General features: G+C 36.9%; 1 protein-coding gene and 1 long non-coding RNA gene across 2 annotated transcripts; both read right to left on the reverse strand.

Moving 5' to 3' along the window:
* Positions 1-5,352: 5,352 nt before the first annotated feature.
* LOC131776320 (uncharacterized) lies at positions 5,353-8,740 on the reverse strand. The gene is made up of 4 exons (XR_009339531.2): positions 8,582-8,740; positions 8,100-8,319; positions 7,578-7,675; positions 5,353-5,854 (listed from the first exon to the last, which is right to left on the reverse strand). It is a non-coding gene; the product is annotated as an uncharacterized lncRNA (long non-coding RNA).
* A 174-nt stretch (positions 8,741-8,914) lies between these two features.
* LOC131776334 (hormone-sensitive lipase) lies at positions 8,915-16,330 on the reverse strand. The gene is made up of 7 exons (XM_059092499.2): positions 15,424-16,330; positions 14,520-14,759; positions 13,618-13,797; positions 13,057-13,176; positions 11,782-11,968; positions 10,243-11,207; positions 8,915-9,950 (listed from the first exon to the last, which is right to left on the reverse strand). The coding sequence occupies exons 1-7, from the start codon at positions 15,976-15,978 to the stop codon at positions 9,717-9,719; spliced, it is 2,481 nt and encodes an 826-aa protein (XP_058948482.2). The 5' UTR covers positions 15,979-16,330; the 3' UTR covers positions 8,915-9,716.
* Positions 16,331-17,525: the final 1,195 nt, after the last annotated feature.

Consider the following 17,525-nt stretch of genomic DNA (forward strand, 5'->3'; position numbering starts at 1 on the left):
GAATCGACTGAATACTAAACGTCCGTGGGGGCGAAACGACTGGTAAGCAAGAGATGTGGGGCACCGCTTTGGCCTAAGAAAGACGAAGAAGTAATCTAACGGGAAGGATCAACGGATGGGAAAGTGGGTGGGTTGTCAAATTTTATCACTCTTACGGTGTTGAGTAGAATGATGGGATGGAACTTATGTTAATTTTTTGATAAAGTCTCCTTTGCAAAATCCCCAGGGAATAATTACCAATCCAAATAACGTTTGCCTAATAGCAGCTGATAATTCTCACGAATTCAAACTACAATGTAAGTGGCTGAAATTCGCACCGCTGATTTGTCTTGATTGGTCACAGTTGTTATCCATATTCATGGATGGTAGAATTTGCGTCAAACCAAACATATCGTGTTTGTGTGCCTGTGCAGGTCATGTCCGACGTCCTCCTCGAAGAAAAACTTATGCGTTCCAACCTCAAAATGGTAGGTGTGTTTTCTTCTTATCCTACATCTACGTCTTTCGTCTCTGTCGGTAAAGCGGAGGTTGGAGTGCTACCACATGAGTTCTTGCAAATTCCGTCGCTATTTACTTGAACTCTGTGCCGCCCTGTTACTGAACTAGTTGTTCGTCGTTTGAGATTTTTCTTATGAAAACAAGTGTAAAGACATTTTGTATAAGATTTGTTTCGAATAATTTTTCTATTACATTTGCCTGTTTGTTGCTGAAGTTAAACTTCGAATAATTAAAGCGTGCAACACGTCAATTGGTGACGAGTTTACCGACTCTGCAGCACTGGTGTGCCGTTTTTATTCAAGAACGTTTTAAACTGTTATTTAAAATACAATTTCTAGTGTAGAAAAGGTTTTTAAAAGTGAAATATTCTTTTTACATTAATGGCAGAACCTCGCCTCGAAATTTTTATCACCCATAATTTAAAATTGCATAAAAATTGTCAGGATAATTTCTCCACTGGTCAACTTTGAAGGTTAAAGAGTAGGTAAAATTTCAAAATTACAATTTTAAGCTCTTTTACAGAATAAAATTTTAAAAGAAGCCTAATGTCCTTTTTTCTTTTCTGTTATATTAGAGCAATCACTGGATGAGCAACGTTGGTTTATTCCTGACACAAGCAATACATGGACATTGGAGGACCTCGCAAGGAAGAATCCAAGAAAAGCTCAGACGATTGAGAAAATTGGAAACGACAAAGATAAGCATTTATATTCAATTTTAGATTTCAAAAATTAGAGGCTATGTATTTGAACCACTGAACAATTATGATTTGACGAGGTGAATTACGTAATGTGATTTGGCGAAGTCAAAGACAAAGAAACAAGACAAAAGAAAACCATAAATAGAAAACAAAGAAAGACGCTTAAATTGTAATCGTTCAAAAGCAATTGCCACTAATTTTTCAATTTCATTAGACTCAAAATTAAGATTTCAAGGGCGGTCTATCGAGGCTTCTTGAAAAAGAGTGTGTTGGTTTACTTGGCACGTCGATGTAAGAAAATGAGTGAGAAAAGTTGTTTTTTTTATTGCTAATGTAATTTTTCCGATTTATCTTTCAAAAATAGTTTTGAAATTCCCAAAATTATTATGAAAGCCATGCTCAAAAGCCTCGAAATACCGCCCAATGTTAGTCTTGGATCTACACTACTGTGGTCGTATTTGTTAGTGATGGTGTGAGGACTGATGGCGTGTAACTTTTTAAGGTGGCACTCGCTCTCGACATGCGCCTCTCGGCCAAAGAAGATTTCGATCGAAATTCAGGAATTCCTCTTTTCAGAGGGTTTTTGAAATGATAGCGACAATGTAAATCCGTCGCAGAAATAATCTCCACATTAGACCCAACTATTAGAGCTATTTGAGCTAATACTATCAGACTGTGCTGAACACTATTACGACTGTACCTAGAGACGAACCTACAGAACAATAGAAAACGTTCTTATACAACAAAACAAAAACTGACACCTCGTTTAATAACGCACTAAGAAATAAACCGACTTAAACCATACGACAAATACGCGAGGACATCTTTTCTCTTCCCTTTGAAAAGAATATTGTCTTACAGTCGGATTGAAACACTCAATTCCGTTGAAAAGTATACCAACCAAGGCTTCTGTGCTCTTTAGTAAGGCGGAACTTTTATTTCGGCAACGAGATTTGTCTGAACCAACCAATGAGAATAAAAGCAAACAGAGGTAGAAATACATCCCCTATACAATCAGTTATTCCAGCTAACAGAACATTTTAGCCATGAAGACCAACGACATCCGAGGCATCGTTGAAATGATAGCCGACAAAAGACGTGTCACAACTGTCAGGAACTATAGACCGTCCATGATGAGAAATTTACAACTGAAATGACAAGGAGACTTACGAAGAAATCAAAGAACACCTAACAATTCTGAGCCGCCGAAGACACTATGTTTTTAAGTCCTACAGCTGAAAACACCACAGAACTGAAAAACTGACCAACAAGTTTTTGCCGTCTGGACTAGTATCATTCGACAGACAGACAACTCTTCGTTTGTTACTGATGACGACGGAACATAGTCACTGTTATTGTCGATGACTACTTTTCACAGACCACTCTAAACCGAACAATCAGACATGACACCATCCTGGGTTTAAAATTAAGGATTTTTCAATTGAGTGTTGAAAAAAGACAAAAACTAAAATAATCAAAACATTCATTCAAAACGATGATTCATTTCATCATTAACCAATGAGAATTCAAAGTAAAACGAGGCAAAGTGCAAAAAGTGCGGGAAAACGCGGACGACCACATCGTGATTGGTTTTTGTTTTGCGTCTGATTGGTTGAGAGGATGGCGCGATGGACCAATAGCTGAGCGAGTTAAAGCAAAACCGAAGTCTTGAATCTTGATTACACTATAAAGCCACCTTAGATTAGTTCCACGTTCATCTGATATACACCTTGAGTTCCACTTAAGACCGTTCTGAAGGGTCCTCCATGATTGAAATAATTCATAACTTGAGGAGAATTTTATCGGAGTTTGCTTTCTGTATGTTTACAAATTGAGGCGTGTTTGATTCTAATCAAAACATTAAATCCCTGAATGATGGAGGACCTTTCTCCTATATTACCCTTTAATTAATAAAGTAAATTTCCTGAAAAATATCTGGTTCATTTAATGAGATGTCGGAAAAACGAGGAAGGCGCTCTCTAAAACACCAACATAGGTTACACTTATTGTCGTGGCGTAAAGAAAAGCTGCCGGCAATGTAAAATCTCAACTTGCAAATTTAGCATGTAAATCTCGTGGACCTCAGTACGGAAAAAATTTTTCTCAGTTTTAAGTGGAAAGTTAAGACACAAGTTTTTCAGACTCTGATATGAAAAACAAACTTTTTATGTCTAAAAAAATGATTGGAGTATTTTGATTTGGTGTTTCTGCTATTGGAAAATTACGAATTTTGGAAATATGAGATGAATAAAACGAAAAAAACGTCTCCAGAAAAAAATTACAAACTTGATTTCTGTTGTTTATACCTCTTAACTTTGATTGAAAATATTATTTACTCGCAAAACGCCAGGTATTATACGAAACTAATGTAACATTAACGTGATATGTCCGAAAAAATCGCCAGTGTCTTTTTCAGTAGGCATTCGTTTATGTATCATTCTCAAGGAATCAGTATAAATCTGTGGAAGCAATAGTCTGCGTTTGTTATCAAATTTCCTTAGCTGTACCAGTCAAAAGGTTTCACAACAAGCAATTTTCTGTGCCTTTTTCATCTGTATCAAAAAATGAACATTTTGATGCTTATAGATTAGTGAAAAAATAACCAGGAAAACTGGCTGGTTTACAAGGGAGAGTAATGACACCAAAAAGTAGTGAAATACAGCAAATCATTATAACGAGAGAAAAAAATACGAAATGGTTTGAACAACAGGCATTTGTGAAATACATTTTCCATGCATGTAGTCAAAAAATAAATTCTCTAGTTTTGGCTCGATTTTTCCTCAAATTTTACTCATAATTGCAGTCGAAATGAATTGTGATAATGCTGAAAGAGTCGGCATTGAAAAAAACAGGCAAACTTACAATTTTAGAGTTTGATATGGTAATAAGAAAATTTTTGATTTAAAAAAAAAATTTGAATTTAGGATTTATACTCGCGTAGTGTCAAATCAATGATGTGTACATAACTCAATTTTTTTCACTGTCTCTTTGTACAGTAAAAAGTTCATCAGGAACAAGAACAATTGGCTGTTTTGCGAAAGTTAAAAACGTTAAAAATACTAAAATACTTATCGATAAAATCAAGAGAAGGAAAAAAATGAAAGTTTACGAGCGCGTATGACTCGGAGAGTGTTTCCGTCTTTTTTTCAGAGCATGTTTTCACACTCATAAGATGCCTGTAGTTCATAAAGAAAGTGATAATAGATTAGATTTTTCAGTGGTCTACAAGATTTGACTTCTACGTACCGCGTTAAAAATCTCCGCGTGCAATTTAGAACCACAAACATCTCTCTGACGAACCAGATATTTATTTTTAAAGCCTGTTACACTCGGGTTTTTACACGAGTCAAGAGAACACGTATCGGGGCAAAAAAGACAGTGTTATTGTTGAAAAGTTACAAAATGAACCATCAAGATTAGACATAATAGGAAGTAATATTTCAATATATCGGAGAAAATTCTCTTGCTTAATTGTAATTAACCAAACACCACAGGCTAGCAACTCCACTGGATGAAATGGCAAGATTTGGGAAAAAACAAATTAGCACAAGAAAAATTGAACACACGTAACAAAAAAGATATAGTTACTTGTACTTCGTAGACTTCAAAACACAACCATTGATAAAGTTTCGACTGTTCCTTTTACTTGCCAATTCATCCGTATTGTTGAAACTTGTGCATCACTTTGTGCATTGAAAACCTTGATTTGAATTTTGAAATCGAGTGCTGATTGTCAAGAATTGAAAAAAAAAAAAAAAGGCCTAGACATCACATTAGAAAATTGTGCGAGGTGATGCAAAGGTTTAAGTTAGCGGAAAATTTGAAATCTAACCATTACCATTTGTGGGGGGTCTTTTTACAATTTCTGTCGAAAAAGTTGTCAGGGGAAACGCTGTGCAAATTCCTCCAAATTTTCCCGCCAAAAGTCTTAGTATATAGAGAAGAAAATTTTTCTAAAGACCTTTTAAATTATCATGAATAAAAGAAGTACAACAAGAAGCGGATTTATTGTGCACTTTATTTTTATTACTTGAGAATAAAAAGTTGTAAATACATCTTGGAAACTAAGATAAGACAAAAAACAACGCGTTTTTAATAGGACTTTTATTGCTGCGTATAGATACAATTATTAAAAAAAAAACGGCGCATGCGTATTTTGAGCGCACATATTTTTTCTAAGTCTTTTGGCGGGAAAATTCAATACATTTGAACAGATGTTACTTACAAAGACTATAATTTCAAAAAACAATTTGGCGCATGCGTATTTTTTGGCGGGAAAATTGAAACGTCTAACCGGATTTTGCCCAAAAAATAACTCTAAAAACAAAATTTACTAAACATTTATTAGCTATAGACTTGAGAAAATAAATTGAATTGTACTCCGTATTGTGCTTCTTGAAAAACCTTGAATAAACCCGCAAAGTATAACTTGTTTTGTGAGCTAAATGAATTGCAAATTTGATAATCAGCCTTTGATTCCTTGCCAAAAAAAAAAACAAATGGTCGCGAGATGAAAATAATGTCATCTACCTTAAATTTAAAACGGATCCAATGAGATGATCATGATAGGCCCGGTCAAGAGTCCATTGAGTAATGGACTCCTGGCCCGGTTTCTCTACTTCTTCTTGTCGATCGCGATGCCTCTGTGTAAATATACTAAAAAACAAAATAAAAAGACTAACATAAATTACGATGCAAATTTGCACTTGGCATCAAAGGATTATTTCCCTGTAATCTAAAGTAAAATACATGACAGACATACTGAAATCAGTGATAAAGCTACACCCCCTATCGTCTTCAGTTTTTTGAAAAGCCTTGAAAGATTTCATGAACCTTTTTAAGGAAAAATATTATTCTGTTTGTTGTTTTGCAAATTCCTTCGACAGACTGAATATGCATTTGCACCTCCTACTCACCGCCACGAAATTTATTTTATTTAAGAGTAATGATTTTGGCCTTTTATCCGCAATATTGTTAGTATCAGCGGAGATTGAGTAGGAAAAAACACTTACGATTGTGCACAGAAAAAATCTACATGTACACTTCCTACTCAAAGCCGCAAGATTTCCGTATAATCCATACTTCATCATGTATTCATTATCTGATGAAAGAAAACGAGGGCGAAACGACAGATAACCTTTGAGACTAAAGCTTTTCCAATGTAGCTACTTTTGACTTAATTGAAGAAAATTAAATGGAAAAACACTTTGCCTATACAGTAGCGTTTTATCTTTGAATCTCCCTATAATGTCTTTTTTTCACAATAACACGATTACACTTAAGCTTTGAGAGGATTGTTTGAAACCCTTGAAACTAAGGTGCTAAACAAAACATATAGTTTTCACCTTTTTTCTTTTCTTTTCTTATATCGTGTGACACGAAACACGTTGCCATATTAAACGACACGACGATCTAGGAATACAACGATAGCAATTTCTTTTTTCTGTCGAAAGAGAAAAGAAATTCTAGAATTCGCTGCCTGATTTTCAATTCCAGCTCAAAACAATTTTAACACACAGGAAGCGCAAGAGAGGGTCTAGTGTTCGGTCTCCAATTTGTTTAACGAACGTATTTTTAAGACTGAGTCTTGTTTAAGAACACTTTTTTAAACATTTCCTAATATAAGGTAACTCTTTAGCCATCGTTGAATAAGCATGATTTATCATTGTCAAAATAGATCAGTCAACGTGTAGAATTCTCTATTGGTACTCATCTCTGAATTTCAAAACCAAGCTCGAAAACTCAACTCATCCGCCAAATAAACACCATTTATTTCGCGTAAAGTTGGGTTTGAGAAAATATCTTCTAGCTGAATTGAATGTCTCTGAATTAATTAAACTGTCTGCTACGAAAAGAATCTTACTAGCCCCAAAAATTGACTGATAAAATCACTGTATTCGTAGTCCCTGCTGTGACAACGAATTCAATAAATCAGTTTGAACCCGATCGTGAGCAACAAGGCAAAGATCAAAAATACAAAATTGGAATCTTAAATGTTAATCAAGAGGTACATATGTCTAAAATATTGAAATGCAAGAGGAAATGCAAGTAGCAAAATTAAAGCAATATTGGGATTAGATAGAGGAAATATCTCAATTTAGATTTCCGACTCAGAAGACATTCGTCTTTTGCTCTGTTGTCAATCACCTTTAGGGAACATTGAACATGTTTCCAAGAGTTCTGAACGACACAATAAGATCAATTTTTCCGATCACAAGTAGCTTTTGATCGAACAGATAAATCAGGACAGTTTAAGGGCTAATGAAACGCAGCAAATCTTAATAGCCGATGCGATCTAGCCACCTAGCAAACGCATGATGTAGCATCCACATGTACACATCATAGACCTATTTTCAACGAACTAAGTAGTAAAGCTTACCTTGCCATATTTTCTTTCTCTTCGTTTCCTCTACATTCACTCCCATGCCTTCATATTTAATCAATCTTCAAGTGGCTCCATTAGAAAGCTTCATCCGACTAATTAGGGAAAGAATTTGATATAAGTTGAGACTTAAATTTATCAATCATTAACTAAATCAGGAAAACTACTCGCACTGAAAAACAAAACTCTCAAGGTTTCTGCCTTACATCCACGTTATTTCAGAAATCTGAAACGACTATTGGATGCATCTTCATTCGTCTATTTTACAAGTTTTGACTCAATTTGAACTGACTGTCGGGAGAAACATTTCCTTCTTCTTTCCTTCTTCTCCAAAACCTCTTCTATGCTCGGGTGGACTTTTAATTGATGAAATTGCCCTAGAAACCTAATCCAAAGGACATATCTCGCGGCGTGGAATTACTTGAGTGCCAAGAACTTGTTTGAAATACTTCCACCTTTAATTTCGAAATTCTAAACTTCATAAAGCGCGCTGAACAACAGCTTACAATCGGTACTTACCTGATTCTCACAGCAAGTTCTTTCATTTGTGGAAAGCTTTGTTGTGTGCTGCGAGTCTGTGCCAAATCTTCAGGTAAGCCTTGGACGTCAGACTTGACCGTTTGATGAGTTTTTGCAGTCAGCTTTTCACTGAGAAGTGAAATTGCTAAGACCACGAGGAACCATAAAATGCAAATGACTAGAAGATTCCATATGGAAATTCAAATTTGCGGAAAAAACCCTAGGGACGAGGATAGTGTAACGTTAATAGCGATATTTCCTGCCACTTGAAATTTTGATTTCTCTAAGGTTTTTATATATTATTCGGCTCTATTTTTACAACATACAGTTTTGAATTGTAAAAAAAAATGACGTGAAACTTGCTAAAAATATAATCGGCAAGAACTTTGAAAAATAAAAGAAAACAAGTGCGTTTGGAGAGGTCACAACGAAGGCGTAGACACCCGCGGGACGAGGAGGTCTCGTGCCCTTGGATGACTTACCTCTCGTGTGCTTTGCATTGCTTTAGATCACTTCCATCGCTTATCTTTGCAGCTGCAACGCCTAGTCCTAGTCTTTCATTCCCCTTCCTCAAAGAGAGACCCTGGGAACAAGTTTACCACTGAAACTTGACGCATCCAAACCTTATTCAAAATCAAGTATAATTCAAGCAATTGAATCTGAAGAGAAAACACAAATAACAATTTTTGAAGCTAAATCGTAAAACAACTTTACCAGATAGTAGCGACTTATTCGCGACATAAAAGGAACTGTTTTGTCGAAAAAAAAAAAAAAACCAACTCACATTGCATCTGACAATTCTTCAACGTGGTCAATGTCTCAATTTTAATATCCTATATTAACTTTACATTTTTGTCAACCTTTGATCCAGCACATTATTTTTAGTAATTCATTTACATTCTTAATTTGAAGAGTAGAATTTTACTGCCTGTAACAAATAAATTTCATCGACTAAATTTCGCATTTATATTAAATAAGCGATGTGACTGGATATCGCATGTTTTCCACGGTTATACCCCAACAAAATTTCCATTCACCCAAGCTCAAATATCAGTTACCCTCTCCCTGAAATGTTGTAGAGGAATGCAATATTATCTTCATTTCAAAATGTAACAAATACACCAAAATATTCTTGATATGCTCTACTTTGGATATAAAACTGACAGAAATATTTATCTTCCTCGCCTGCGAGGTTTGTAGAAATTGCAAGGCTATCGAGCTATCGAGGTTAAATCTTTTAAGAACATTCAAATTGGGTACCGCAACATTTTCATGACAGCGTTACGTGACAATCACGAAATAATTCCAATTCTTATCAGATTGTCTATGGCTAGTAACAGAAAATGGGAGGGCGTGACGGAAAACGCACCAATTACGTGACAGTATTTGCGGCAAAGTGCGAATCCATTCGATCTGTTATATCAGAAACTGTAAATAGTCCTAAATAGCTTGTGAAAGAAAATGAGATTGTGTGATGGTAACGCAACATTTTTGTGACAGCGTACATAATCATTCGAATTAAATTGTCTATAGCTGGTAACAGAAAGTAACAGAACATGCCGTTGTCCAAGACTCCTGCATGTTACGCTCATGAGAGCGTAACAATGTACCAAGCTCTCAGTACACAGGAGCTTTCTCCACGTTGCCCACATTTCTTTTCCCTGATAATGTTCTCTTCAAGCATACAATGCACAGATCATTTCCTTCTCTCGCCTCCTGGCTGGCAAGATGGAAGCTCAGAAATCCGTGGGGTAAATCCTCTAGGATGTACAGTTCCACGTCTTTCCCGAGGGAACGTAGCCGGCGAGCAAATTCAACTGAATCGTCCAGTATGGGGTCCAATGTGCAAGCCTAAAGGTGAACATACAGAGGATAATATAAAGGATGAGGCAGATGAACTAAAACGGAGCTAAACGGCTCTAAATCAGCCCAGAAAAAACTCGTACAATACTAAGGAACAACCACTTAAGAGAGGTAACTTTGTTTAATTCAAATCTAGTTCAGAGTTTTCGGTTGTGAGTGCGAACGTTCGTCAACATACAGATCCTTACATTTCGCCCATTGCGCAACGTAAACATATTTGCATATACACGTAGGCTCGTTGTGCGAGCTTGGGCTACCAATCACAGGAAAGCAAACTTACCACAAGATCAATTGGTGGTAAACTCTTCAACATTTCATCAGATGCCAGAAGTGGAGACATATACGGGTTCCTGGCAATAGGAATATGCATTTGGGACATAGACTGGGTCCTTGAATGAGACTTGTCATCATGTCCCACCTCCTCGTCCTCATCTGGTGATGTACCCACATCTTCGTAGGGCTCCTCTTGAGGCATTTCAAGAGGAAACAAAAGAAGCTCTCCACTAGGGCTCTCTGGAGACTCTACCACGTTCACTAAGTGGCACTCTTCAATGTCCCTATGGTAGTGCACTCCTATATGTTCCATCTCGTCTCCTCCGCCATGTTTGCTTCTCTGAGGACTTGTGGGTCTACTGGGTATGGTGTCTTGGGAATGTCTTCGGGAGTGGGAATGCCCAGATGAAGGGCTACTAATTTCAGAGTCCTTTTCTTGGTCCGAGACGCCTTCCTCTGAATGTTCCCCTGATGAATGCACCACACTAGTGCAGTGATAACCAACGGCTGTCTCTGTGCTGGGGCTTGCCATATTGTTGACAGTCTCTGTCTCTTCAAACTGCGGTGAGCTCAAACAACTATGGAAACTCTCTGGCCCTGATGGTGAAAGGGCTTCAGAGTGGCTACCACTCTTTGCAAATTTAGACTCCTTTGAGCCAACTCGTAGCAATCTCAAGAGAGAGTTTGTCTTTCTCCTTTTCACAACACTCACTGGCTGGCTTGTTTCACCTGTTAAAGATTTTATTGAATTTGTAGTGCAGTCATCAAAGGGTGACTTTCCCATACCTGAGTAGGCAGCCAAGCAAGCACCTAGCAACCCTGTAGGAAGCAGTGGGTCCATAAGGCTCAGCAGACGGGAAGGAGAGGGTACCCACTGTACATTGAATGGTGCATAGGCAGCTAGGATGGAGTCTGGTGCACGGATGCCAACCTCTGATGCACGCATGCTTAATGACACGCACAAATTGCCCCCTAAAAATAATTATGCAGAAAGATTAGATGGGCGAGTGCCAGGTCCTGATGTGACCTTGTCATGTGGTTAAACAATGTTAAATTCAATTGTCCATGACTGCTAACTTGATGGCTTACTTTTTCTTCTTGATATTTTTTCCCACATTTTTATTTCTTTAAGCACAGTTATTGGTAGTTGAGACCTGGTGTCTCTACCACAGTTGCTTAACTGGCAATTCAGTGGCTGCACGATTTTTTGCCAAACGATAAGCAATGGTGATGATGCAATTTTGGAAGAGGAAAGAGCAAGGTGGAATTTAAAGAACTTCAATTTTCAGGCCATTGGCATTTAAAAGTGAGATTTCGTAACAGCTCAAAAATTTAAAAGTGTGCTGGAGGGCAAAGTTGGCCCTGAAATGTTAGTAAAAGAGGACTTGCCACAAAAGAGAGAGAGCTGGAATGATTGGCACCAGACCATGATGGCTGGAAAGTGCTTATGGGGGTAGCGAGAGTATAAAAGAGGGCTGATGATAAGACTCATAGCATTGATAAAAATTAACAACAATATTGACTGACATCAAAAGTGGTATCTAACCTGCTGAATCTCCAGCTAGGCAGATACACTTTCCAGTAGTACCCAGCTGATGGAAGTTATTCAAACACCAAGCATACACAAAGAAACATTCTTCAAAAGCCCGTGGAAAAGGAGCTTCTGGTGCCAATGAATAGTCTATAGATAGGATGGGCACACCAAGTTCACATGCCCAAGTACGAAGGTACATCTGAAAAAAATATAAAGTGAGCTTGGATTTGCAATTTCCTTGTAAAAATGTTGTAAATATAACATGCCTTGTAAAATATAAAGAAATAGAAGAATATTTATACATTAAAAGCTTTCACCAAAAAGTCTCCTTGGCATATAGAATAACTACTGATAATAATATTGTACGAAAATTCTGAGCACTACGAATATCTTGATCTGCATAAATACATTAATAATGAAAACAAAAGAGAAAGCTTTAACTGTGAAAACAGCTTACTTCCTTGTTAACCCATTACACCCTATCATCAGTAAGCATGTTCCCCATACTGTTCTTTATACATTTCCTAGGATGCTGTCAACAAGAATTTGTTGAACAATCAAGAGGTTCTCTAGTTGCTGATCCCTTTTCATATCCTCATGACCTCAATGTGTGATTTAGGGGTGATATTGTAAGGAGAAATTAGATGTTAGTCACTCCTAAGGGTCGTTTGATCTAATAGAGAGTGTCCAATTGATAGATGTTTCACCTTTAATAATATACATGGAAAAATTTCTCAGTTCTGATTGGTTAAGATAAATGCTGTTTTCAGGTAATTCAGTGCAGAAGAGAGTTAATTCAGTGCAGAAGAGAGTTAATTCAGTGCAGAAGAGGGTTAATTCAGTGCAAAGGAAGTAGCAAATCAGAAATTCTGATTGGTCAATAATCAAAGAAACTTACAGACAGCCAATCAAATGTGAGCCTTGGATGTCACACCAAAATTTGAAAATTTTCGAGCGAAACAATGGCTGGCGTTTTAAATAGGTTTTCTTTCGCCACTGCAGCTCAAAAACAGCTCAAAAAACAAAAACACTGTATGTGTGCTTCCAAAATTTTGTCCATTTTAGCTTTCAGTGATCTGTTTTTCATGTAAATCATTAACAAGTAACAACATGATTTTTTCATGCAATTTGGTGTAAAATAAGCACTAATATATTTTTCTTTAAAAACTTTACTCATGCTTATCAACACCAAATCGCACTTGAAATCATGTTGCAACCAATACATATGTTTACCAGCTCGACTGATATTAGAGGTGGTCACTCTCACATACATGCATCATTTCATACCTCATGTGATTTTGATGACTGGGCGACAAACCCTCCACCATGTACATGGAGTATCAAGCCATCACTTTTGGGCTTTGGTGGTCGGCCATGGTGTGTAACATTGTCACTTCCATCTTTACTCTGAAGCACAGAATAAGCCAATGAGACATTAATGTGTGCATTATACAAATTAGAATATGAATAATTCTCCTTCTTGATTTCAATTTACTGAGGTATTTTTTATTCAAAAGTTGAGAATATTCTTTTGTCATTTTATTCTATTTTCTTGATGTTATATTTCTTAACCCTTTACACCCTAACATCAGTATGCATTTTCTCCATACTGTTCTTCATACACTTCCTTAGGTGCTGATGAGAAGAATCTGTTCAACAATCAAGAGCTTCTTTTGTTAATGATTATTTCCTTCATTCTCATGACTTATTTAAATAAATGTGTGATTCAGGGGTGCTGTTGTGAGGATAAATTAGATGCTAGTCACTTTCAAGGGGTTGAAAATTTTTATGAACCTCTGACCCTGGCTATTTGAAATTTTCAACAGTAAATGACATATCAGCTCATACCTGCCCTTCTCTCCATTCATACGACAACAGTCGCACTTGAACTGGAGCCAGACCAGACCAAGAACAGGGTGGAGCAATACTCACAGACTCCCCAGTCAACATCTGAAGTTCAAATGGCTCCGGAGGAATAAAGAACACCCTGTTCACTTTCATTGCAGAACAAACAAGCAGTGGCACATGCTGAAGTGCAACAAAACATTCTGGTTATAAAAGTGGCAGTTTGTAGATTCAAACAATTCCCATACCTACTTTATTGGTTTTATAGAGCGTCATAAAAATACACTTTAAAAGGAGAGAATCTAGGCATCAAGTGGTTCTTCAAAAAGCACAACTTTGACTGTTACAATTGACTCCAACTAACTCAAGATTTTGGGGAAAATTGACAATAGTCTGAGAATAAATTAGCACGATATCCAGAGTTGAGACAAAACCACCAGAAATAAGGAAAATGTAGTGTTTATTGACCAGTAAGACTGCTGCCAGACTCTACTTTTTCCTCTCACAATTGACAATATCCCCATTTTTAAAATAGTATTATAACATAGCTAGTAAATTTGTGTAATCAAATTAAATTGTGCGAGTGTGCTTCATACTCCTGATGTGTATGCTCATGACGTCAGCAAACAAGTCCCACGAGAAAAAAAATATTTTTAATCAGGTTGAAAATGTTATAAAACAATTGGTTCATATGTCAGCTGTGAATTCATCAAGATATGAAGCACTTGGGAAGTTTGGAGGGCACTCAAGAAGCTAGAGTTGCTCTTGGCTATACCTTGAGCAACTCTTATGCTTCTTTCATGCTCTCCAAACTTCCTGTGTGCTTCACATCTTGATGAATGCACACTGACATATGAACCAATTGTTAATTGAGTAAGAGGAAAGCATTCTGCTGCAGGAAGTACCTGAAGTCCATAACCTTCAGTCAAACTCCAAAAGGCTTTACAGAATTCCATGTTAGTTTTCTGTGTCACATCTACAATCATCTTGGCTCTCATCTCAGGATTCACAGTGTATTTCCCACTGTTTAAGAAAGATACTGTAGCACATGCCATGCTGCTCTGCTTGTGACGATGATAACCCTCGGCAAATGATGCCATTGCCACACAGACAACTTGTAAGAAATGCCGCATACCACTAGAAAACTGATGATGAATATTAGAGCATTTCATTTTTAAAGGAAAACATTTTAAGAACCTATTTTCTAAGTAGTAAAATCAGTTTTCTTGATACAAAAGCTAAAAATAAGCATGATTTGCTGAGTGGAAACTGAATATATCAAATGTACCATATACAAAATTAGGTTTGTTTTGAAAAGTTAATGATATTGTGGCTCAAGTAGCTTAAGTAGAATTTCTAGGCAACTCCCAGTTTTCATGTTAAATTTAAGTCCAGAAATTTATTATTCACCTGAAATATATTATAAATATACGTGGAATACAGGAAGAATTATCTTATCAATATCATTTACTGTATCAGGTCTTATTTCAATATTTTTGAATCTGCTGTTTGGTAAATAATTCCTTCCATTTTTCTATTTTTGAGGGAGAGCAGAATAAAAACAAGAGGTGATAATATTAATAATAAAAACAAAACAAGACAAATAATGCTTAAGAGAGATTATGATTCAAATTGAAAGTTTCAATTTATTATCAGACAAGAAAATCGTCTTGACGTTCGAATTTGTCAAGCATTCATTACGGTTTTAAATTTATTGATAAACGAATCATTGATAAAACCACTTTAAGTTAAGTGAACTAAAGATAAGCGAACCCAAATATTTATTAAAGATCACTCGTAAATATTCACCTGAAAACCCAACGTTCTACCATAAAAGCACTCCCTATCCAACTTCTCAACTTCCAACATGACTTTAGAGTCAAAGTTCTCTGGAAATAAGTTGTCTGGCACACTGTCCTCTACCACGATCTTGGCAAAGTGCAACAATTCGCTCGTCCTTTGAAAAACATTGGCGAAAGCTTCGACTTCCAAGCTATAGTGATGAGATCGAAAATAAAATCTATCTCGATGAGTTTGGCAATAGGCAGATAGTTCTGTAACAGAATGAAGGCAATGTTCGACAAGTCTAAGTAGACTCCTGTAGCCATTTCCCTTGATGTCGTTACTGTAGTCGAATAAGGGTGCTGTCTTCGCCAGCAAAGTTGCTCCTTCTTCCAAAGAATCAATGGTTGATAGCATCAGTTTAAAGCCATTGTAGAGCTTTTTATAGACTTCCTTACTTATGTATTGTTCAAAATAATCTGTATTGTCTGCAAGGATTCGTTTTAAGTGTCGAAAGAGAAGAGGTAAAAAATCGTAGTCACCTAAGTCAATTTTCTCCAGAGCCTCGTTTGTGTCCGCCATTTTGAAACCCAAACACTAACCAAACTCGATTAAAATGACAGTCGCTAATCTTGCTAAGCCTCCAGTTTTCGTCAATGTCCTTTGCGTTGGCAAAATCTCCCTACAAGCCACTTAGCAAGGGAATATTGCAGACAGCTGAAATAATTCACCGCAACGGGAGGCATGTTTTTAGTTAGGACGCCTAAACAATGCAAGAAAACCGAAACATTATCACTTTTTTGGGATTATCTTCCGCGTAACTTACGCTCCTAAAAATAAAGTTTCATCAAATTTTCTTTGCGTAATAAAATTATCACGGTACAGCTCTGTTTGGTGTTCTCCCTTTGAGATGGAACAAAATTACGGGTTCTAATCAGACTCACACACGTGACGAAATTGTAGGACTTTGGACTGGACAAGAGGATAAGAACAACAGATTAGAACCCAAGTGTGCTTTTGTTTATGTTGATGTTGCTAATCCTAAACAAGTGATTTCTCTATAGAGTGCAAAACGTAAAAAATAAAGCACCTCTACCATAGAGCCCTTGGGAAATTTTTTTAATGAAAAGTGTCACAGGAGAAGAGCAGGATAAATTGAATACACAAATGCGTAGAAAACCACAAATGCGAACAAACTTAGAGAAATAAGATATTAAATGAGCGATACAGTAGCTTGGAAATAGTACTTTCAATGCATAAAAAATGGTCAACGTACATTTCCAACCTTGGAACATTTCCTAAAAAATTGACAGCCTGAGGAAATGGTTTCAATCCATCCCATGTTAAGAATTAACGTGACATCATAAATTTGCGCAATCTGAAAACAGGTGCCATGATGATAAATTACTCACTTTTAACTTTGACCTCAACGTTACATTCGATCACATGATATGCTTCACGGGAGATCTGGGGCCATTTGAGAAATCCAGCCTCTATCAAAATTTCTCAAAGACATGTAAATTCATTTTCAAGCGAGGTTTTTCCAGGGGTCGCCGTCGTGGCATCTCAAACTCCCTGCTTCTGAATATCTGAGGAAACCAGCTCTCTAAGGTGGGGCTCTCTTTCGTCTCCGCACCACTGGTAATGCTCGCAAACTAAATGCTTCACTTCGAAATGATCCCCTGTAAACTGACTTAATCAGTGACTGAGAGAATCTTGACTAAATTCCGCGCCAATCTAGCATTATGACTTAACTTTCGAGAAATTCATTCAACAAACGCAGCCAAAAGGGAACGAAATACAGGCTGGTTTGATTTTTGAACGAGTTGAAGACTTCCTGAAGAAAAAGCGCTCGAGTTCTGACTTTGATAGAGAGGCCATTTAAGTGGAAATATGCTTTACTTACCTTCTTGTGATTAAAGAACTAGGCAAAGTATATGATGTCGATAAAGTAGACGATTAAAAAACAGGACTTGATGACGAGAATTCATCTCATGCTTCTCCGTACACCACACTCTTACTTTCCAAGTTGGATATGGTTCGCCTCTCGCACAGTCATGGCCGATAAGAACGAGGTGTTGATAGAGGATACGACGGTCTAGGAGTGTTTCTCAACCTAGGTTACACTC

Source organism: Pocillopora verrucosa, chromosome 6 (genome assembly GCF_036669915.1).
Source record: "Pocillopora verrucosa isolate sample1 chromosome 6, ASM3666991v2, whole genome shotgun sequence".
Taxonomy (NCBI): Eukaryota; Metazoa; Cnidaria; class Anthozoa; order Scleractinia; family Pocilloporidae; genus Pocillopora; species Pocillopora verrucosa.

What these genes read in the sequence shown, in the direction of transcription:
- LOC131776334 (XM_059092499.2), bottom strand. Translation starts at nt 15,978, where the DNA reads ATGGCGGACACAAACGAGGCTCTGGAGAAAATTGACTTAGGTGACTAC. An exon ending in ATGAATGGAGAGAAGGGCAG is followed by an intron (nt 13,177 to 13,617) that starts GTATGAGCTGAT and finishes TCTGTGCTTCAG; the next exon opens with AGTAAAGATGGAAGTGACAA. An exon ending in TACCACCAATTGATCTTGTG is followed by an intron (nt 9,951 to 10,242) that starts GTAAGTTTGCTT and finishes GTTCACCTTTAG; the next exon opens with GCTTGCACATTGGACCCCAT.